The following is a 23977-nucleotide window of genomic DNA, read 5'->3' on the forward strand; positions in this document are numbered from 1 at the left end:
TTACTTACTGAATCGCGCGGGAATAACTAATAGGGCCATCAACATGCATTTGCATGTTGCGGGCACTATTAGTTTCGGGGGGGTTGGCCGCGCGTTTTTGACGCGCTATTACCCCTTACTGAATAAGGGGTAAAGCTAGCATGTCCAAACGCGGGTTAACAGTGTGCTCCGCCAGAGCGCACTGTATTGTATCGACCCGTTAGCTTTTGGGTACTTGCCAGGTTCTTATGGCCTGGATTGGCCACTGTTGGAAACAGGATGCTGGGCTTGATGGACCCTTGGTCTGACCCGGTATGGCATGTTCTTATGTTCTTACTACTTATTTCTAAAGCATTACTAGATGTATTTAGAACTGTACAGATGTGCATAAGAGAAAGACCTTGCTCTGTGGAGCTTGCAATGTATTCATGAGAGAAAACATGGTTCAATAGGAATACGCCAGAACGCCTTGGCTGGAAAGATGTGTCATGAATAAAAGATGATGATGCTGGCAATATTATCAGGTCTACCGTCTCGAAGAGCTAGGGTTTAAGATTTAAAAGCAGATTTACAAAGATGCCTAAAAAAATAACTGTTTTACCATTAAAAACTTGTTCGTGGAGTTAGACCCTTCTCTACTGCGAAATTCAATCACAGTAGGGAAGTTTGACGCCCTGGCACCGAACAATTTCCAAGGCAGGCACAGACTCACGTGTCTCTTGAAGGGTACCGCCTCCTCGTCCTCTTTTTGTGACGTCAACGAGGCGCGCCGGCCGCTAATGCAGAAGGGAAGCAGTTCCTAGTTATGGCGTCTTCGGTCTGGAAAGGATTGGTTGGGCTCGGTTTGTTTGCCTTGGCACATGCGGCTTTCTCAGCGGCTCAGCGTGAGTATGAGATGTTCGTGCATTAGCGGGAGGTTCAGAGTCTGCGTCGTGCGCCCTCCTCGGTACGCTGTCAAAAAGAGCCCCCGAAGCCTTCGCCGAGGCCTAGCGTGAGAGACTCGGGACTGAGAGGCCGCAATGTGCGAGAGTTAAACGGCTGCTGGTTGCAACCCCCAAATTATTACACTCTCATGTTTAGGAGAGAGGCGCCCGTAGATGTGGCCAAAATATTTACGTGTGTTGAGTAACGTTTCTGCTTCCCCCCCCCCCCCCCCACTTAAGGTAGAGGAACAGGTTAGGTGCGGTTCGAATCCGGAGCTCTCGGTGAGAAGCTCTATCTCGGTGGCACATGTACAGTGCACTTGGCATCTGGTCCCGTTAACGATGACTATTCATTCTAAAACAGTTATTTTCCGCTTATAACACATCCACTGGACTAAGCGGAGTTTATTCTCCGCACCAAGAATACAATGTTTTTGGGGTAATAGTTAACTTTTAAAAGCTGATGTGTTTTATTTCGGTTATACTTTGAGAGCTAACATTTAGGATACTTCTTAATGTTCATTTTTTTTTTAATGTGATGTTTAGTCCTGATTTGGTTGCCGTCCAGTTCCATGGCCCCAGTGGGGTTGAATGGCATTAGAAGCAAACTTTTACGCAGATTTTGAATCTCAGCCAAAAGTCTCCAATAAGAGACTGTTCATATTCTATGACTTAGATTTTTAAATCTGATCTTAACTAAAAATAAAAAATTAAGCATCATATAAATTTCAGTTCTGCAAAATTTCTGATTCACATAGCTAAATATTTAAGGATGGCCAATGCCATCCATCTGCACATGAAGGGGTAGATTTTCCACTTTGGGCGTGCAATTTTCTACGATGCGTGCGCATGGCGGAAAATCCATGGGCCGCGTGCATATGTGCGGTCGGTACACGCAATGGGGGGGCGTGGGGCCTGTGTGCAATTTCCGTGCAGCAACGCATTCTGACCTTCCCCAGTTCCCTACCTAACCTCCCTTGCCCATCCCTAAACCCTACCTTTTTCTTTTTTTTCTTCTTTGTTACACAACTTACTTCAGCTCCTGAGCTGAAGTAAGTTGCGCATGCTGGCAGCCGGGTCTTCAGGACAGTGAACAATGGTGCGTGGCCGGGCATTTCGCCTAGCATGTGCAAGGCCTGGCCACATGCGTAAACGCTGGGATTTATGCTCGCAGGTGGCGGAAAATCTACCGTATAGTGAAAATCTCCCTACCCTGTAGAAATTTACTCCTTCATAATGTTTTAGCATGCCTCCCAAATTCTGCAAAATTTAGGCCATATGGTTTATGGATTGTTACCTGACTAGGGTTTATTCTTTAAAAGTGAAATTCCTCTGGGTATTTTGTTTGTTAGCATAATTTAATAGTTTGCTGTTTTCTATTAACATAATATTGGAAGTTATGGAGACATATATCTGAGTATAAATACAAAAAAGAGGCATTGGCCTAGATAATATTTAGCTAAAACGTCAGCACTGATCCATAGAAACGACGGCAGAAGAAGACCAAATGGCCCATCCAGTCTGCCCAGCAAGCTTCCCTCATTTCTTCTCCCATACTTATCTGTTTCTCTTAGCTCTTGGTTCTAATTCCCTTCCACCCCCGCCATTAATGTAGAGAGCGGTGATGGAGCTGCATCCAAGTGAAATATCTAGCTTGATTAGTTAGAGGTAGTAGGGGTAGTAACCGCCGCAATAAGCAAGCTACACCCATGCTTATTTGTTTTTACCCAGATTGTTATACAGCCCTTATTGGTTGTTTATCTTCTCCCCTGCCGTTGAAGCAGGGAGCTATGCTGGATATGCGTGAGGTATCAGTTTTTTTCTTCTCCCCTGCCGTTGAAGCAGAGAGCTATGCTGGATATGCATCGAAAGTGAAGTATCAGGCACATTTGGTTTGGGGGTAGTAACCGCCGTAACAAGCCAGCTACTCCCCGCTTTGTGAGTGTGAATCCTTTTTTCTTCTCCCCTGCCGTTGAAGTTATGCTGGATATGCGTGAAGTATCAGTTTTTCTTTTCCCCTGCCGTTGAAGCAGAGAGCTATGCTGGAAATTCGTGATGTATCAGTCTTTCTCCCATGCCGTTGAAGCAGAGAGCCATGCTGGATATGCGTCGAGAGTGAAGTATCAGGTACATTTGGTTTGGGGTAGTAACCGCCGTAACAAGCCAGCTACTCCCCGCTTTGTGAGTGCGAACCCTTTTTTCTTCTCCCCTGCCGTTTAAGCAGAGAGCTCTGCTGGATGTGTGAAGTAACAGCTTTTCTTTTCCCCTGCTGTTGAAGCAGAGAACTATGCTGGATATGCATTGAAAGTGAAGTATAAGAATGGAGTGATCAAGCTAGTTGAAAGGCATCAGGAATAGAGGAAGGTGGAGGTAGTAATTTGGATATTTGGTTTGGGGTAGTAACCGCCGTAACAAGCCAGCTACTCCCGTCTTTGTGAGTGCAAATCCTTTTTTCCACATTTCCTCTTGCTGTTGAAGCTTAGAGTGATGTTGGAGACACAGTAACCATGTGTATGTTTATTGACTAAGGGTATTGTCTCCAGGCAGTAGCCATCATTCTGGCGAGTCACCCACTCTTCATTGGCGGCCTCTTGACTTTATGGATCCACAGTGTTTATCCCACGCCCCTTTGAAGTCCTTAGATTTGAAATCCATTTGATTTCCTTAGAATTTGAAATCCATTAGATTTCCTTAGAATTCTGCATGGTTTGAAAGTCTGGCCATTTTTTTATGTTTTGGGATACACCTATCACAATTTTTTTACAATTTGTTTTCTTTCAACAAAAACTCATCAGGCTCGTTTCTGGCAGCTCTTTATGTGTACATAGTTTTGCTGTGTGTGTGGAGTTAAATCATTTAATTTCCAGCAAAGAAATTAAATTACATTATTTAGCTTTTTTCTACAGATAACATTTCTGCTGATTTGCAGTGAGTGTGTTGTGCCCTTGAAAGTAGTTTGAGCCACTGTATTTTTAAAATAGTCCAGTGTCTCCCCTATTAGGAAAGGATAATACTACCAATAAATGAACCAACTGTAGCAATTTCTCCATATACCTTTCTTATAGTGTCATAATGGATCATGCTTTAACTAGTACTCTGTGCACTAGAAAGCAAAGTTTAAAGATTAAAGTTCTCTCTTAAAAAAAAAAAAAGTACCTCAATACCTGCTACATATAATAATCAAATAAAAACTATGAAACTCCTACCCCACTCCCTCCAATCCTCCATCCAACCCTCTCCCCAGTGCAACTCTTATCCCTCTGCATCTAAACTGAACTCTTTAAGCTCCTATAATCCACAAGATCTCCCACTTTACAGGTTACTCAGAAATTTGCTTTGAGCCAGGTCTTCAGCTTCTTACAAAACATTACATAATTTAATTTTAACTGAATATTCAGTGGAACGGTGTTCCACAATACTGAGAAAAGCATAAAAATGCACATTTCCTCATACATATCAATTGCACCAGTGGGAAATGGGGCGACTGCAGTTTCACTGTGAAAATGTTTAAGGTTTATAGTTTGTGTTAATAGTTAAGTGAAAATTAAGCTGTTTGAACTATTATCTGATTATCTCCTTGCTTTATCTTAAAGTAGCAGTAGCTCCTATAGTCTGAGACACTTCAAAACACTTTTTAAAATGTCTTTCTGTTTATCTTCATCTGCTTATTGTCTTTGAAAGTTCATGCCTCAATAAATTTATTAGTCTATAAGGTGCCACTGGCTTCTTATTCATTTTTCTGCAGCAGACTAACAGCAGAAATGTTCATCCCCAGAAGTTGTCTTTATTTTGTCATCTAATTAAAAAAAAAAGCACAGTTTTCTTTTCCTGGTTGCTTCCACTAAGGTTTGTAGCTGCCATAATTTTCTCTTTCTTGATAGCGCATCTGCAGTATCTCCACGCATCTTTCCCTGTTTTCTCAGTTTAGCCAGCAGTAATTCTCAGTTTATAATGCAGAAGGATGGCTACAAACTGGAAAAAGTGTGGGCTGGAGTCTATATATTTAAATTGATCCTCAAAAATGTTGCTAGTTTATGCATCATGTAATAAGCAAGTTTGGAAGACAGTTTGGAAAACTTGAGCACCAGCCCAGATTTTTAGAACCAAGAATAAAACATGTCTTTAGTTTTTAAATTTTTTCCTTTTTTAATACTACTTATTTGGTTTTGGTGAGGGGTTTTTTTTTTTTGCTTATTTTGATATAGTACCTAAATGTTATCCAGTTTGCAGTTGCTGACCAGTCATGATAGGCGGAATATATAGCAGAAATTAAATTTATTTCCAGCTTTTCTCTTCTACAGTGGCCAGACTGAGACAGTTTCTTTCCTCCCCACCGATGTAACTTTTTGATTGCCTGGGCCTTCTCTCCCAGGTGCAGGCACCTGTAAGTTTTTCAGCCCTGGTACTAAGTGTAATTCCAGATTAATACTGGATGATTTTGCATTAGAAACTCTGTGACCAAATATGTGGTGGTATTTCTTGGTTTTGTTTTTTTTTTTGGTAGATCGTTCTTATATGCGATTAACAGAAAAAGAAGATGAAACATTGCCAATAGATGTAAGTATTGAGTGATTTATGTCTAATTTATGAAAGCTATTCAAAGATTTTTAATAGTTATAAAATTTGCTTCCTGATTTCATGTTCATTATTTTACTATTTTGTTTTTACATATTTTTCCCCCAGTTTTAGCCATGAATATGCTCTTTCAAGATATTTCTCCATTCATTTTCCTCCTGCTAGACCAGTCCATTACACTTGGGATTACCCCATTCCTCAGCTGCTGGAGACAAAGCATGCCCCTTTTTCCATAACCTCACTTTGGCCTTAAAAGGAGAGTGGTCATAGGTCAGACAAGTGCAGATGGACTGTTTGAGTTCTCTCAGAGTCAAGATGCATCCCCGACCTGGTAGAGTCTTCAAGGGCCCTTTGGGTAGCTTTCCCCAGTTCAGCCACTTCCCAGGTGAATTTCTCCTGGTTGCTGGCACTAGGGGTTGATCACTGCTCTTGAGGAACTAAGGAACTCTCCACACCCTAAGGAGTAAAGGATCTGGGTAAACCTGGCCCTGAAAAGGGAAAAAAAGTCTTTATTGCAAGGGCTTGAGATCCTTTTTTTCCTCCCTCCTTCGCTCTCTGTCTCTCTCCAGCCCTTATCTCATGGATGCTGGCACTTGATTAGCAGTTCTGGTGAGTACAGCTTTAAAAAAAAAAAACAAACCAGCACTGGAGAGAGTGCATCCAGAGAGCCATGGCAGTCTGGCAGCCCATATGCTAATTCCCCAGAAGTAGTGAATAGTAAAAAGGGAAACTGGGAGAGAGAGGGAACCACATCGAGAAGGGGCATGGGTACAGCAGCACGCTTCAAAAAAAAAAAAAAAAAAGGTGAGCATTTTAAGGGCAGCGATACTCCCAAGTCCACAGGTGCCCCAGCAAGGGTCAAGAAGGTAGCTTGTGTGGCTGGCTCCTCATGCCTACCTGTGATGGCCTAGGCCTGGCCTCCTCCGAAGGACTCGGCCGGAACCTTTCTTGAGAGGGTGACAGGCCATGGGAGGACCCTAGGTCCTTGGTGGATAATGTTCCCCTTACTCTAGGGAAGGAGAAAGGCCTTCCTCCAGGATACCCAGTCCTGATGGCCTCCTTACTGGAAGGGGGATCCAGGGAAGGCCTGGGGAGTAGGATAATTGGCTCAGATCCTGGTAAGGGCAACCTGATTGGGTTTTCCCCAGATTTTGTACTAATAATACAGCAGGCTTCCTGCATTATGCAGAAGCCTGTCCCATGGTAGATTCGAGATCCCTCGACCTCAGGTCCTTGGAGGGTACAAGCAGGGTCCATAAAAGGTTTATGGGAAACACTAAGATTGAAAGTCTCTCTCACCATAACTTCCACCTCGGACTCCGGGGAACAGGCATAGTTGGAGGACAATTCAGGACCGAGCGCACGCCAGAGCTCATAGGAGGAGGGCAATGTTTGTTGGAGGAGAGTGCCTCAGTGGTTAGGCTGTTTTGAAAAGAGGAGCTTGCAGCCCCCATTGCCAGTGTGCAGGTGGCCTTGAAAATCTCAAACACCAAGGCGGACGACATGGCGAATGGTGACTCCATCTTACACGGTATAATGAAGCAGTTGAAGACCTTTTCTTCGCACAAAGCTTTGAGACATTTGGGAGTCCCCTCAGGGAGGGACTCGGAGGAGGCAGGGTTATGGGGAAGATGTATTCCTCTCTGAAGAGGAAAAGAGTAAGTTAAGATCGTGAAGGTGGATGCAGTGGTATCAGCAATGGCCTGCAGAGAACTACCATCCCTGTAGGGAAGTACAGTATTAAAAGACTCTCAGGACAGGGAGATAGAAGCAGTCCTTCTCTGCAGGGGCCACAACGATCCAGGTCTCAATCTGCAGGGGGGTGTTGCTTGGGCAGCTTTATATTGGATTCAGCAGCTGCCTGCGAATCAGGAAACTGACACCTAGAGCCAGCAGTTGCCTTTTTGGCAGACACAATGTATAAGCTGATTAGATTAGTCTCCTCCAGGAGACTGCTTTGGTTTGCATTTGAGCGGCAGACTCTGCATCCAAATCATACAAATGCAAGCTCACTTTTAAGGGGAGGCTCCTGTTCCTGGAAGATTTGGAGAAATTGGTAAGAGACCGGGATTAAACCCAAGCCCCGCAGACTTCCAGAGGAGAAAGGAAGCTGCTTGAATGTTGGGTTGGGGGGTTGGGGGGGGGGCAGCAGCAGCATTTTAGGTATGACTGCAAAAATAATCAGGGTCAGCAGCTGTATACACACAAAGAGGTACTTTTCAGTCCTTTCACTGAGCCAAGAAGCCAGATCCAGCAGGTAGCAGGTGTCCCCCACGGTGATATCCACTAGGCCCTTCCACTGGTAATAGCAGTAAGGAGATGTCTGTCACGGTGTTACGTGGCATGGGCCCAGATAACAGAGGACCAATGGATTCTGGACATAATTTCAAGGGGGTATGCATTAGAGTGCATTGCCCTAATGCCAAGTGTATTTATGATTTCCCGCTGAAGGTTGACTGGGTTATGCTAACCACAGATAGCAGCATGGTCAGGTGGGGGGGACACATTGTCAGGGCCTGTTGGCCCAAGGGAATTGATCAAAGAGAGGAAATTCTCTGGCCAACAAACAGGTTAGAGCTAAGGGCCATCAGTTGTGCATTTCAGGTCTTCCTACCAATAGGTGGAAAAGGCAATAAGAGTCCTCTGGAACAGTGCCACAGCAAGTGAGCACAGGCAGCCTCATGGTGGCGGAGGAAGCAAGCAGGATCCTCTGCAAAGAGAAGCCTGCTCCATTTATCAGCATCTCACATCGCAGGAAGAGAAAAATACATAAGCATCCGGAATAAGCTGGACCTAGGAGAATGGGAGCTCAGCCACGAAGTATGCCAGGGGATAGTGGAGTGATGGAGGTCACCCGCAGTAGACTTAATGATGACACAAGTCAACATCAAGGTGGAAAAATTCTTCACACGATGAAAAGAGGCAGGTTCTAGTAGGATACATGACTTAATCTGGCCTTAGCCGAGAGGCAGGCTACTCTACATATTCCCACTTTGGCCTTTGATGGGTAAGGTTATAGAAAGGATAGACATTAACCCTTTGGGTGATATTGTTAACCCTGGATTGGCCAAGGAGGCTGCTGTATACAGACCTGATAAAGCTCCTAGTGGGGATGCCCTCTGCAGCTCTCCAGGGGCAAAAACCAATGGAAGACATATCTTCATTCTGTCTTACAACCAGGCCCTTGAAAGGGCAAGGCTGCAAAATAGAGGGTACTCCAGGGACTGACCCGTTCGGAAGGAGGTGTTTCCTTGCCGAGGACACTTTTCCCTGCAGAAAAGAGTTAAAAGACCTGACTCATTGATCCCGGGTGGAGGTGGAGGCGTCGTGATGTCACATCCACCCGACATTGGGAACTTGCCTACAAAATCTGGACTGCAGCAGCGCACGGCTTTGACATGAAAAGTTGTCCTGAAAAGGTCGTGTTGAAAAGTTTGAAAGTTTTTCTTCAAAGAAGATATCTTGGTCCCCTTCAGCGCTCAGTCCCCACAAGTGAAGGTAATTTAAGTAATCAAGTAAAGAGGTATAATATCTGTGAAGCTGTTGACGTTACTTCCTGGATTTTTTTTTGTATTGTATATTGCTAAGAACATGCCTCATAAAAGGAAGGGAAAAGTGAGGATTTTTCCTTCTGAATCCTCACTTCCTCCAGATCAACGAGCCATCACAGATTTTGCAATATGTACCCCAGATCCACCGAGATTGGCGGTATAGGTAGAGGAGTACCTTTCTCACCTGAGGATGTCTCACTTACACCGCCTGAACCTAGAACACCACTTTTAAAATTCCCGGAGGATGAATCCTCGACTTGTGAGACAGCTAATAAATATGCTGTCTCATTGATAGAAGGAAGCGTAGCACCAAACCAAGTTGGAATATCTGATGGAAATAGTCCAACGTTAACATCCTTATTGGACAAAGGAGCAGCAGCGAGTATACAGCTCCCATCCCCTTTGGGAGATATTGGTCAACTTTCAGGAACTGTAATACCAGCTGTAGCAATGGTCCCAGATATTCCTAAGATCATGATGAGACCAGCTGTGGTGACATTAGAAACACTCTGGGACTTGTCTGCAGATCTTATGCGAGTTGTCAGACCTATCACAGTGTCTGGAAAAGGTTTCAAATTGGATTTCGTAGTGACTGATCATCAGGAAATCTTAATAGATCATACTCTCACTATGCAAATTATGGGGACAGATATAAAAAAATTACGGGACGCAAATGCTTCAATGATTAGAGAACGTTTTAATACAATTAGAAGAATTGAATCCTTAGAGAATCATTCACGTCGTTTAAATTTAAGAATGACTAATTTTCCTAAAGTAACTGGTGCACCAATATTAGTAATAGTGAGAGAATATTTCTTAGAAAACTTAAAAATTCCTGTTGAGAAAATATCCATTTTAAGTAAAACTGTATTTCTACCAATTCAGAAGAAACACAAGCTACAACTGTGAATCCTATAAGTTCAAAAGAACTTGGAGATCTGACAGCCTTCCTGGAGTCCTCATCAGAAGAGGTTCTAGAGAGGGCCACTCTCCTGATTACTTTTTCCTCTTTTCAAGATCTCAATATGGAATTGAGACACTGTATTTCAAGAACCTAAATACTTCCTTTTATGGTGGACAAGTTCGTGTCTATCATGATTTTAAATCCGCACAGGATCGCCGTAGTCTAAAACTGTGAACGACTTCAAAGGGGCGTGGGATAAACACTGTGGATCCATCAAGTCTAGAGGGCGTGAATAAAGAGGAGGCATTCAAACACTGCACGGAGCGGCAGTAGCCACAGAGGCATTCAAACACTGCACGGAGCGGCAGTAGCCACAGAGGCATTCACGGAGCGGGATGCCAGTGGCCAGTAGTTGGTGTTCCACCTTCACGGAGCGGAAGGATGGAGGGCTGCTATCTCCAAAAAAAAAAAAAAAAAACAAACAAAAAAATAAAAACAGGGGTGGGTAAGAGTATGGGGTAAGGGTGTGGCCTGCTTGTTACAGCGGTTGCTACCCCTAATTGAGCTGGACGTTCACTTGGATGCAGATACGGCGCTGCTCTCTAAATTGGTGGTGGGGTGGAGGGGAATTAGGGCTGGAGGGTACTGGAAGCCAATAGTAACAGGTGGGAGAGAAAAAAAGGGGAAAAAAATGGATAAAGTGCGTAGCTTGCTGGACAGACTAGATGGGCCGTTTGGTCTTCTTCTGCCTTCATTTCTATGTTTCTATGTAAAGCTTTCCTAAATTTGAAAAAAGAGGTATTGGATAGTGGAGCGTCATTCCTATTGAGATATCCATGCAGATGTCTTTATAAAAAAAAAAAGGAAACAATACTTGTGTGTTCTTTAGTCTAGAGCAACTGAATAGTTTTCTGAAAAACTCAGTCTGCAGCTTGAAGATACCCCTTAATAATCTAGGTAATATGTAAATTAGGGTGAGATATACCACTTTTCTTATTTGTTTGATTTGGAAAATATTTTCTGTTTAGAAGCTCCAATATTTACATTCCCTTGTTTTTGGATGTGTAACCAGATTGAGATGGTAGAGTTTATACTCTTGTAAATTTTTCTTGCCTGTTTGTAATTTCCTTGTTTAAAATGATTGCTTGGTGAAGATCTCATTTAATTGCTTTACAAAAGATAAATTCACTTTGTATTTTGTTGAAAAATAATAAAGAAATTAAAATAAGTAGAGGGTACTCCAAAGCAGTGGTGGCAATCAAGCTAAAAGTTTATAAGAACTCCACTTTGTTAAGCTTACATTAGAGTCTGGAGGCTATTCAAAGCTGACTGCTGGGAGAATGGGCTTTGTGCATGGAAGGTGGACATCTCTTGAATACTAGATTTCTTGCAGAAAGGTGTAGACAAGGATTTAACTTTCAGTTCATTGAGAATTCAGGTGGCAGCCATATCCTGCTATAGGGTCCTCATTAAGGGGGTCCAGGCAGTTGCACACTCAGATGTGGTCCCCTTTCTGCAAGGGGTTTAGCGTATTTGACCACCTTTCAGACCAATTCTTCCTCTGTGAGATCTGAATCTTGTTCTTAAAGCATTAGTAAGAGAACCTTGTGAACCCTTGAAGCAAGCTTCCATTAAGAATCTGACATTAAAAACTACCTTCCTGGTAGTGATCTGTTTCGCCAGATGCATTTCAGAGTAGCAGGCGCTCATATTCAGGGAACCCTATTTAGTGATCTTGCCTCACTTAGTCATCTTGAAACCAGTGCCCTCATTCCATCCGAAGGTGGTATCTCTACCAGCATTCAGGAGGAAGGAATGTAGTGGTAAGGACGACAGCCTGAACCTATGGATGTGCGCCGTGTGATTTTAAGATACTAAATAGCGAATCTTCTAGGGTATTTTTGCTGTTCAGGGGCCCACAAAAAGAAGTAGCCACCAAGGCTACAATAGTAAGGTGGATCAAAGAAGCCATCTCTTTGGCATATATAATCAATGACAGACAAGCAGCAGTGCCACTTCAGGCACATTTTGAGAGTGCAGTCGTCTTCCTGAGCAGAAGCATTATCTGGCTCTACAGGAGAAATTTGCAGGGCTACCACATGGTCATCCCTGCACTTGTTTTCCACATGCTGTAGGCCGGAAGTACAGGTAAAGGAAGAAACTGCCTTTAGGCCTAGTCTTCCAACCCAGCCTGGGGGTAGTTTTTGTATCTCACAAGTATAATTAGCTGGTCTAGCAAGATGAAAAGAGGTAAAAATATTTACCTGATAATTTTCTTTCCTTGAATTTCGCTAGACTAGTCCGGACCCCACCCAGGAATGCAGAGGGCCATAAGCAGAGATATCCAAGGGAATGAACTCAAGGATAATTAAAAAAAAAAAAAAAATAATACATGAAATAGAGAGTAAAAAGAAAGGTCCTTGTCAAATTGCTTTGGCAAAGGCCTACATCTACTCCTCTTTATGGCCAAAGCGAGATCATGGAAAAAGGGATGTGCTGTCTCTGGTATCTGAAGAAAAAAGGGGTAATTCCAAGTGTAGTCTAACAGGACTCAAGGAAAGAAAATTATCAAGTAAGAACAATTTCCTGAACATACCCAGATCAGTCCAGACCAGCAGATGGAGGCAGAGAACAAACTTTGAGGCACTGCTACTTAACCGAGAGTGCCACCTGCAGTCCCTCAGTATTTCTCTATCTCCAGCAGATGGTAGAAGTGCATCCCTGCAGTCCTGACTGGTTTGGATTTGGAGATTGGAAAGGGCGCCCCAAGGTGGCAGGTTCCATTCTTCAGGCCATCCCTCAAGTCGAGCCAGGAGAACAGGGGGTTGGATGCCCGTGAGTCCTGAGGCCCCTGATAGCCAAGGGACCTGCTCCCTCTCAGTGCCCTGAGATCCCTTCCTAGCTGCTACTGACTCGCTCAGGAATGTATCCCCCAGGTGGGGCTCTTTCTGTATATCTTTGGGTACTATAAAGTTTCTAAAAAAAAAAAAATGTTTTCTCCCTTTCAGAAGCAATGAGGCTCAGCTGGATAGTCAGCCTGCATGGCAGTGCCACAAGCAGGCGGGCCCAGTGATCCAGAGCCATGTCGGGGGGGGGGGGGGGAACTAGGGAGGCCTGCCGGCGGAAGACAGTGGCTTTTTCCCCCCCGGGGGTGGATAGGCCCATTTTCAACGTGCCGGTTTGAGCTGCTATGTTTGGCGTGAACGTGCGGCCTTTCTCTTCTCTGCCACTTCTTCTGCGTGCCTTCAGATTTCAGCACGACAGCGCCTTCGGCAACCTTCAGACCACGTGGAGCAGCCATTTTGGCCCGGATTCTTCCTGTGGGGCTGTGTGATGGTGGACAAGCCGCTGCTGGCGCCTTGTAAAGCCTGTGGAGTGTGATTGGCCTATCTAAACTCCCTCTCCTTTCGCACTACTTGTGCTTGGGGAGGAGAGAGATCCTCCTCTAGGACTCAGAAGTCCAGGAAAGCTTCTTGATCCTCAGGTGCTGGGGCAGGACCCAAAGTGAGGGCCTCTCTCCCTGAGACCTCTGAAGGGGGCGGTAGACCACAATGCTCCCTCTGAAGGGGCTGCTGCTGATGGGCCCCCCCCCCCCTGCAGTCCAGGGTAGCGAGCAGGGGGATAATGTGGGCTCTAGCTCGGCTTCCGGTGATTGAGGGTGTACCTCTGGGCCCCGGGGGAGGGGGGGGTTCTCGCCTGAATTTGTTCTCTTGTTGCTTGAGGCTTTCTTGGCTAAGAAGGCAGCCAAGCGTAGACCCAGGGAGACAGGCTTGGATTCCTCTAGGTGGTTTAGATGCGCCTCGGGGGGTCTCCTCGAAGAGGCAGGGACCTTGCCCTGGCCATCCAGAGGTGGACAGAGAGGATGGGATGGACTAGAAGGTCCGCAGGGAGAGTGAGACTTCTCTCCGGTAGTGGACTTGGATGAGCCAGACGGGGATCTCCCCCTGGTCTGGATGCCACTAAAGACGATCAGACCCTCCTTGAAGGGGCTGGACCTGATGGAGACGACCCCTGGGTGGTTTGCCTGTTTAAGAGGGAGGAACTGAGACCTCTTATTCCTCAGGTTTTGGAGGAATTGGGAGTGAAACTGGCTCAGGAAGAGTCTGATAGCGAAGGAGTTAATCTGGTCCTGGATGGTCTCAGATGTCCACTGCGCGCTTTCCCTATTCCAAAGAAGATTCAAAAGCTGATTAGCCAGGAGTGGGATACCCTGGAGGTGGGCTTAAAGGTGGGGAGAGAAATGATGAAGCTCTACCCCCTGTTGGAAGAACATTTGGATCTCCTTAAGACTCCTAAGGTGGCTGCAGCAATCTCAGCGATTACCAAGAAGGCCACGATTCCGGTGGCAGGTGCTGCCGCTCTGAAAGATGCGCAGGATCGCAAGATGGAGATTCAACTCAAACAAATGTTAGAGATCTCTGCGTTGGGTCTCCATGCTGCAGTTTGTGCTAATATGATGCAGTGTTCCTCTCTGTTGAATTCAGAAGCCCCAGGAGCCGGCGGCTTCGGGAGTACTCTCTCCTGCTCAAGTGGGCTCGTCTGGAGGCAGGGGTGGCCTATGTGGCAGATGCTTTGTATGATATAGTATGCACAGCAGTTCGCAGTATGAGTTTTGGCGGTGGCTGTACAGCGTCTTTTGTGGCTGCGTAACTGGTCGGCGGACATGTGGTCCAAGTCCCAGCTATGTCACCTGCTTTTTAAGGGGAAGCTCCTCTTCGGAGAGAATCTAGATCTGATGAAGTCCTTGGGAGAGACTAAGGGCAATAGATTGCCAGAAGACAGGAAGAATGTTAAGAGGGCTTTCTCTGGTTGCTCTTGTTTTCGGGAGTCAACGCATTTTTGCTCCAGAAGAGGAGCGGCTTCCTCAGGATCTAAGCAGCTGGCTGGCCGCCAGCAGTCCTTTCGACCCTCCAGATGACCCTCCAGGGGCTGCTCCGGCCAGGGGGCCGGAGGCAGTAACACATCAGAATGAGATCCGGCCCACCCACTCCTCTCCACTAGCGGTCGGGGGGCCGCTTGTCCCGTTTTTACAAAGAGTGGGTGAAGATTATGTCCGATCAGTGGGTGCTCGAGTTGATCAGGGACTGCTACACCTTAGTTTTCTCGTCCGCTCAAAGATGCCTTTCTGGAGTCGTGCTGTTTCCAGCAGCAAGTGGGAAGCCGTGGAAGGAACCCTGCAGAGATTAAGCCTGGAGGCTATTCTCCCGGTGCCAGAAAACAAGCAAGGTCAAGGACGGTACTCCGTCTACTTTGTGGTTCCGAAAAAGGAGGGCACCTTCCATCCCATCTTGGATCTCCAGAAGGTGAACAGGTGCTTGAAGGTTCCATGTTTCCGGATGGAGACGCTTCGCACGGTGATCGTGGCAATCCACAAGGGGGAATTTATGGCATTGTTGGATCTCACCGAGGCCTACTTGCACATCCCCATACATCAGGGTCATCAGAAGTTTCTGCAGTTCAAGGTGCTGGGACAGCACTACCAGTTCCGGGCTCTCCCATTCGGACTCTCCACTGCTCTGCAAACCTTTACCAAGGTATGATGGTGGTGATAGCGGTGGCCTTAAGGAAGGGAGGGGTGCTGGTGCATCCTTACATCGATGATTGGCTCATCTGGGGCAAGACACAGGAGGAGTGTGTTCGAGTAGTGGACCGCGTTCTCCAGACTTTACGCTCTCAGGGGTGGGTGATAAACTTGGCGAAGAGTCAGCTGACACAGTCTAAATCCCTGGAGTACCTGGGAACCCGGTTCGATACCCGGTCTGGCCGGATGTTTCTGACAGCAAACAGGTTGGCCAAGTTGTAGCGGCAGGTCGAATGGCTGCCACATCTACAAGTTCTGAAGGTCTGGGGTTACTTACAGGTCCTAGGCTCCATGGCCTCGATGTTGGAACTGGTCCCGTGGGCCTTTGCCCACATGCGTCCGCTGCAGAGATTCCTATTGTCCCACTGGAATCCAGTGTCTGAGCAATACCATCTCCTGCTGTCACTAGGGAAGTAAGCCAGAGCCAGCCTGTTGTGGTGGCTATCCCGGCCCCATTTGGAGAAGGGAGTGAGTTTTGAGACCCCGGATTGAGTGGCAGTGACCATGAATGCAAGTCTCAGGGGCTGGGGAGCGGTGTGCCTGGATCGTTCGGCTCAGGGACTTTGGTCTCTGGAGGAGAACACATGGACCATCAGCCGACTAGACAAGGGCCATGCACAGAGCCCTGGAAGAATTTCTACCGCAAGTGCAAGGTCACATAGTTCGGGTTTTCTTTGACAATGCAACAAGAATGGCATACATCAACCGTCAAGGCGGCACCAGGAGTCAAGCGGTGGCTCGGGAAGTGCATTTGCTGTTTGCGTGAGCGGAACTACACCTAGAAAGGATTGCAGCATCCCACATTGCTGGAGTAGACAATGTGCAGGTGGATTTCCTCATCCATCAGCAGTTGGATCCGAGGGAGTGGGAGCTGTCCCTGGAAGCCTGGAATCTCATTTGTGCTCTGTGGGGGGTTCCTCAACTGGGACCTCATGGCGACACAACTCAATGCAAAAATGACTCTGTACTTCAGTTGCAGACAGGACATTGGTTCAGTGGGACTAGATGCTCTGGTGTGCCCGTGGCCGAGGGGATCCTCCTTTGTTTTCCCTCCGTGGCCTCTCCTAGGGTGCGTGTTGCAGCGCATAGAGGCTTATCCTGGCTCTGTCGTTCTGGGGCTCCCGAGTGGGCGCGGCGTCCATGGTTCGCGGATCTGGTTCATCTGGCTGTGGACGGCCCCCTTTGACTAACTCATCTGCAGGGGTTATTGTCAGGGCCCCATCTTTTCAGATCGGGAGGATCACTTTTGTCTCACGGCCTGGCTTTTGAGAGGCAACAGTTATGACTGAAGGGTTATTTTTGGGTACTTGCCAGGTTCTTATGGCCTGGATTGGCCACTATTGGAGACAGGATGCTGGGCTTGCTGGACCCTTGGTCTGACCCCAGTATGGCATGTTCTTATTCTGAATCGGTCATTACTACCCTTCTTCAGGCCAGGTGCCCGGCGACCTCCATGGCGTATGTCTGAGTTTGGAAGGTGTTTGAGACCTGGTTTGTTCAACAGGTAGATCCTCTGGTGGCCTCTGTTCCACATATTGTCTCTTCTTCAGCAGGGCTTGTCGAAGGGTTTGGCTTATAGTTCGCTGAGAGTTCGTGTCGTCCCTTGGTTGCCTTAGGGGAAAGGTTCAGGGCAGGCCATTAGCCTTTCATCCCGATGTCGGCCGTTTTCTGAAAGGAGTAAAGCATTTGAAGCCTCCGGTCCGGAAGGTGTGTCCTAACTGGAATCATAATCTGGTATTGTGAGGCCTCCTTTGAGCCTTTTGAATCGTGCCTCTTTAAAGGTTCTTCCCTTAAAGACTGCATTTTTGGTTGCCATTTGCTTGACCAGACGGATTTCCGAATTACAAGCTCTTTCTTGCCACGATCCCTTTCTGCAAATCTCCTCCGACAAGGTTTCTCTGCGGTTGGTACCTTCGTTCCTTCCTAAGGTGGTCTCTGCCTTTCATGTGAATCAGATGATAGAGTTGCTGGGGTTTCTGGACTGGGACAGAGATCCCTCTATGGGTAGAGATCTCCATTTATTGGATGTCTGGCGCTCCCTGTTGCGTTACTTGAAGTTCTATTCTTTCCGATGATTGGATCATCTCTTTGTGGTGTTCGGTGGAGCTAAGAAAGGAGAGAAAGTATCTAAAGCTTCCTTAGCTCACTGGTTGACGGAAACTATTTCCTCAGCCTATGTTTCTAAGGGCCTCGCAGTGCCAGCCGGTATAAATCTCATTCTATGCGTGCACAGGCAGCGGCGTGGGCCGAGTGTCAGTTGGTCTCTCCTCAGGAGATTTATATGGCTGTGGTTTGGTCCTCGCTTCCATACTTTCTCTAAGCATTACCATTTGGATGTGCGTGCGCCAGAGGCGACCTCCTTTGGTGAGAGTATGTTGAGAGCGGGTCTTTCGGGTTCCTGCCCAGTATAGGGGTGTTTGGGTACATTCCACTTGTCTGGACTGATCTGGGTATGTTCAAGAAAGGGAAATTGGTTCTTACCTGCTAATTTCCATTCCTGTAATACCACAGATCAGTCCAGAGGCCTGCCCTGTGTTATTTCCAATAGACTGACTGTCCTAGTGTTCGCTGGAGAGTTTTCCGAAGAGTTCTTTCAATAGAACGTATTTGTCTTTTCGAGCTCAGCAGTTACTAAGAGTTGGTTTTCCGGGGTTTCCAACCCAAGGGTTTTCGTTCGCCCCGTTTTTAGGGGAATGTTGTTTTTTGTTGGTTCAAATCTTGGCTTGGGTACCGGTCAATACTGAGGGGAATGCAGGTGGCACTCTTGGTTAAGTAGCAGTGCCTCAAAGTTTGTTCTCCGCCTCCATCTTCTGGTGGGAATGCATAAACCCACTTGTCTGGACTGCTCTGGTATTACAGGAACAGAAATTAGCAGGTAAGAACCAATTTCCCTTTTACCTTGTGGTACTGTGTTGTGATGGGTTCTGGCCATGTCTGCCAGCTACCAAAGTTGAACTGTACCTCTATTCATAAAATTATGGTTGTCATGCAGTGTGCCTATAGATCGAGAACTGTTATTGACAAAACTTCTTGGCTTGTATAGATAGGTGGAGAAAGTCGTTACAAATTATCTTGGACACTGCTGTATTTCAAGATAATGAATGTAAGCTCCTCTAATGATTTAAGTTTGTGCCAGACGCACACTTATTGTTGTAGCTTTTTTGGATGCCATAGAATAAGTAAGGCAGCTTGGAAACAACTTGTGATGTGGTGGGAGCTGTCACCTAGAGACAGAACTGTAAGAGGGTTTGGTTTACAGTCATTTTCTTGTATTACCTAGTAATCAGTTGCTGTTTTTATTTGCTGTTACAGATAGTTCTTCAAACGCTTTTGGCTTTTGTAATTACCTGTTATGGAATTGTTCATATCGCAGGAGAATTTAAAGACATGGATGCCACTTCGGAACTAAAAAATAAGTACGTGTTCTCTGTTTCTTACAGTTATATAAATATAACGGTGGAAAGTGGTACTGGTGGTGAGGTTTTTTGTTTAAGAGTATCCTTCATGTAACAATACAAAACTCTGTTCACATGACACATGCAGAAGATGTAAAAGAAAGCAGAGGAATGTACAGTTAAATAGTTACTTATTGTATTTTAATCACTATTTATCATTGCTGAGTATTGTGGTCAGAACTGTTTGTTTCAGGTGCCTTAAGTATTGTATTTACAGGCTGAGAAGTACTAAGCATTTTTTTCCATTGTATACACAGCCTATTTTCTAAATCTCTCTCTTTTCCATAATTGATGTGTATCAGGCTCATTTCATCTTTTTGCAGTAAATCAGCTTCTTAGCTGAAGTTTTCTAGATTGAAGCTCCTGAACTAAACGCTCTGCCTCTGAAAAACCTGGCTGCTTATGTCCCTCTTTATTATTTCTCCCACTCCACAATTTACCAAGAACTCAATGGAATATTGGCTTTTCCTATTTAAAGGGCCCATTAAAAGTTCTTCCTGTGTCTTCTGTTAAACACTTGTCAGGATGAAGTGTATAAGAACAATGTGGCGGGTTCATCAGTTGGGTACTGTAAGATTGATGCAGTTTCTGTGCTTTTGTAATTTTTTTTTTTTTTTTTTTTGCAACTTGGAATATTATAAGAATGTGGTATTGTGTCCAATTGAGAAAGTACCACAAGTTTACAATGAAAAAAGCAAGCCTAACTTCAGATAAAAATCTTTTCCCTTGAATACCTGTGCAAATTAGCTCATCACTAAATTGGTATGTTAATGTGCCCACACTATTAAGAACCACAGTCACACAAGTTTTTCTTCTGAGGAGGTGACCTTTTGTCTTCTCTGGCTACATGGTTTGTTCATAACAGAATTTATCAAAGTTTTTTTGTTTTTTTTTTAATGTAGACTTGTGCAGGGGGGAGGGAGTAGTTGATTTGGGTAGAGTAGGGCTCTGCTTTGTGATGGATTTCTTTTTAATTGGTAATTTTACATTTATTTTACTTTTTCAAAGGACATTTGACACCCTAAGGAACCATCCATCGTTTTATGTATTTAATCATCGTGGTAGGGTATTATTCCAGTCCTTAAATACAGAGGATTCCTTGCCAAGCCATGCCACTTCCACATCCAACGCATCTCTGAAGTTAAGAAAACTCGAACCTCTGCGCCGCTAAGATTTTTACAGATGCTAATAGAACAGGACACTGGGATGTAATATTGCAGTTTGAGATGTAAACTTTTTTTATTTTCTGGAGCAGTATTTATATTGATCTTCCAGACTTTCTAAACTAAATATAACTAAGGACATTCTTTGTACACTGTTAAATGAATGAATTGTGAATTAGCAATGCAACGTAACTTATTGCCACAATTATGCTGTGAAAATGTTGGACCTTTCATACATTAAACAATGTTACGGTTGATTTTTTTTTTTTTTTAGTTTAGCAATTTCGCTTAAAAGTACAAACTAGAATGGGTTGTATTGAATCTGGGTTTTTCTTTTTTTTTTTTTTTTTTTTGAGAGCTGAAGGTCACTTTTTTTATTATATTTCCCTTTGCTGGCCTACAGTTCCATCTACTTTGGTACAAGAAGCACTGCATGCATTGGTTCATTCACAGCTACTGGCCAGCATAGCTGAAATAGTTTTTGGACTATGTTAAACTCCATCATAGCTTGTATAACACTGTTCCCAAAGGGATGGAAAATCACATACAGGGTAAATAAATGTCCTGCTATCACTCAGCTGTACCATATTCCAACTACTGAGGGTCTCTTCCAGCTGCGCTTCTAGTAAGGTGCACCCTTTTCACACAGTTATATAACTTAAACCAGAGAAAGGCCTGTCTTCAACAGTTTAGTTTTGAAAAAGGAATTGTGTGTTAGAAAGATGTTTTGTTACTTTCTTAGTTTTCCCCTTTTGCATGAAAGTTGATTTCTCTCCTCTGTTGAATGATTTTAATTGACGATCTGCTTCTCAGCATGGTTTGGGAATCTGTGTAACAGTTTGATTGCTTAGCTGCACATAGGTGGGAGAAGTGAATTCTTAAGATTAAGGCAATCTACCTTATTTAACAGTTGCTTTGGTATTGCATATCTACAGAAACTTGCTTCTAGTGACTAAGTTCTGTTACACATCCTTAAACTGGACAACTAAAGTAATGCCATGTTAGTGCACTTGTGGAGTTGTTTAATGCAGTATTCAGGAAAATAGTGCTGAACCAAAGTAAATTTGTTTAGTAACCGGGGGGGGCTCATCGTTCTGCGATGATGACAGGGGGATGATGACATGCGAAACAAAAAGGGGCGGGGGGGTGAGTGATAATGTGCAGCCGGCCATATCTAAGGCAGGCCACGCCGCACGCTATTGCCCCCATAGTGCCATGGCAAACGGTGGTGTTATTACCCGCGCTACTGCCGGCGCTAGTGTCCAAAACATCGCCCGCAGCAGTGCCTTAACCCGACCCAAACTCCACCCTACCTCCACTTCTTCCCCTAATTTACATTTTACCACGTGCGATAACGCTCTAATGCACACGATAAGCCCACATTACGTTTTCATAAATGACCCCCATAGTGCTCTATTGTATATAGCTAAAGGAGTAAGAGAATGCAATATAATTTCTCATTTCTCCCCTTCCCTGCTTAGTTTGTGCTGTGGTTTCCTCCTCCTTATTTAAGCTTCCAGCATAATGGAAAATAGCCCCTAGTGAGGCAATGTCCTCACAAGCTTTCTGTGGCAGCTGCAGAGGGTGGAATTTATTTTCATTTTGTTGTATCCCCATTTTCTTTACTTTCTACCTTCGACAGTATGTCTCGGTGACTTGGGACCTCTGGCTTGGAGGCTGGTTACCTCTGGAATTACCCTTTTAGTGCTGCTCAGTGGATAGCAGGGTTGTCAGAGTACAAGCAGCTGTCTTTCTTCCCTCCCCAGGCCTTTTTCATAATAGCCACACCCTGGTCACCCTGTTGAACAGCATACATAAAACAAATCTGTGGCAGTTCTATGCCCTATGAACAAGTCTGCTTGCTGGCCTAATAGCATGCACAAACGTTTGTGCCCAATCTCTTATCCATCTTTCCAGTTTTGATTTGGCCATTTAACAAGTGTAGGTGATATCTCCTGTCGATGATATGATATGAGTTTTCAGCAACTCCCAGTCCCTCGGCGTAGCCTTGCATCTGAGAGGGTTACAGTGGGGAGAGGTTTGTGTAGTCCTAGTCTCACTCTAGTCCACATACAATATGTGCTGACTAGTGCACAAGTTGCTACAAGTTCAGTAATGCAGGTTTTACATGGGAGTAGCCACTTTCTAGGTAGTTCATTTGCTCGTACTGTTTGAGCCATGGTGGGGGGGGGGGGAATGGTTGACAAAATAGCAGGGTGTGCCTCTAGGGGTCTATGCAGCTTTGAGATCCTGAGCAGTTTAGCCTGGAGCTAGCTACACCATCCTGGTTGCCTGTGTGTTGCCATGAAGAGACACTGCAGGAGCCTTGGAGTGGGAGGGCACTTAACTTGCAGGGAAGACTTTCTGCCCTCTGCTTCCCTTTATGCCTCACAGCATGCATCCCACTCACCCTATGGCAGTTGTCATCAACAGAAAATTTGTAGGGAAAGATGGAGTTACCTGTTTTCTGAATTATTAAAACAATTACTATTCATTTGTTTTTGTAATTCCTGTCGGTCACTTTTCTTTGGGGCTGTGGCATCTGTAAACCACCTTCTGTTATCTGTTTAATATTTGAACCAGGCACAGTGGCACTTGTAGGATATCACTGTCCCTCTGAGGCCAGGAACATTCCTATACTAAAATGCAACTGGGAGACTTTTATCAGATTTTTCAACCATATGCCTTTCACATTTATATTTACAATGGAAAAGGTTAGTAATGTTCTGAAAGTTATGTTTTATGTTAATAGAATCAGATTTTAAACACAGCAAGTATAGGGATAGGCAAGTCTGATTTTATTTAGGGCAGAAAGACCACATTTGCTTTTCCACCCCACTAACTGTCAAACTTGACAAGGCTGTAAAAAAACCCAGATATTTCACTTCATTCCCAACGCTGACCTGATTCAGCAGACTGGGTGGGATTTTACAAGGGGAACGTGAGCAGCTTCACATGCGACTTACCCATCTCTACTGCAGATGTTGTGGCATCTTTGTGCAGTCCTCTTCCACCTCTGGAGGGCTACATTGCAGGTTCAGATTCATCTTATATGCTAGGTAGAAGAAATTTGAACATCACAATTGTAGGTCTTTGATCTCTATCTCATAACCACTAATCCACTTTGCTTTAATTTTGAGTGAGGATCAGGCTGGCGCACTTAGCCTGTGAGGATACCATGAAAGCACTTTCTTGGCAGAGTATAGTTCAAAGGTCATGAATCAAGAAGCTCTGAGTTTTTTCAGCTGGGGTCAATTCAAGTATAGAGGGAGGTAAAAAGGTTTCCATGTTTCCCACTTATTGACCTGAAAACAATGAACAGTGACCCCCCATAAAATGTAATTTGATTTGCTAAAGAAGCAGGAGGTTCTCTTTTTCTGGATTGTTCAATAGGATACAGTGTCATTGTGCTATGAAACTGTGTCTTTGAAGGTGAATGTTGTGTTGAAATGTTAATGGTTATAATTCAGCAGTTTGCTTTTAAAAAGTTGAGAGTATTGCTCCAGGGCAATAGCTACATCACAAAGCTGAACAAAATTATCTTTTTTATTGAAATTGCTATGACAAATAAAAATAAACTTGATATCCTTCTTTGGCTTTTGGGTATGTTTCTGGTTTTTTTCCCAGCCATATGCTTTGGCTTTTCCACAGCTGCAGTAAAGTTTGCAGGTGACCTCAGCACTGTTATACATTAGAGCTCTTACAGAAGAAGCAGCCTAGTGGTTAGAGCAGCAGGCTATGAGTCGGGGGATCAAATCATGCTGCCACTCATTGGGACTTTGGGCAAGTCTTGTCACCCTCCATTGCTTCAGGTACATGCTTAAGGCTTCCTTTACTAAGATACAG

The 23977-nt window shown here is 44.9% G+C and overlaps 1 protein-coding gene across 1 annotated transcript; it reads left to right on the forward strand.

Annotated features, from left to right (window-relative positions):
- The first annotated feature begins 709 nt into the window (after positions 1-709).
- Positions 710-23726, forward strand: MMGT1 (membrane magnesium transporter 1). The gene is made up of 4 exons (XM_029606645.1): positions 710-863; positions 5407-5459; positions 18826-18929; positions 19977-23726. The coding sequence occupies exons 1-4, from the start codon at positions 785-787 to the stop codon at positions 20137-20139; spliced, it is 399 nt and encodes a 132-aa protein (XP_029462505.1). The 5' UTR covers positions 710-784; the 3' UTR covers positions 20140-23726.
- The last annotated feature ends 251 nt before the right edge of the window (positions 23727-23977 follow it).

The sequence above is a fragment of the Rhinatrema bivittatum genome, chromosome 6 (genome assembly GCF_901001135.1).
Source record: "Rhinatrema bivittatum chromosome 6, aRhiBiv1.1, whole genome shotgun sequence".
Classification (NCBI taxonomy): domain Eukaryota; kingdom Metazoa; phylum Chordata; class Amphibia; order Gymnophiona; family Rhinatrematidae; genus Rhinatrema; species Rhinatrema bivittatum.

Bases quoted from the DNA above. Each gene is read 5' to 3' on its own strand.
- MMGT1 (XM_029606645.1), top strand. From the start codon at position 785: ATGGCGTCTTCGGTCTGGAAAGGATTGGTTGGGCTCGGTTTGTTTGCC. The intron at 5,460-18,825 runs GTAAGTATTGAG...TTGCTGTTACAG, and splicing joins ATGAAACATTGCCAATAGAT to ATAGTTCTTCAAACGCTTTT. The intron at 18,930-19,976 runs GTACGTGTTCTC...ACTTTTTCAAAG, and splicing joins ACTTCGGAACTAAAAAATAA to GACATTTGACACCCTAAGGA.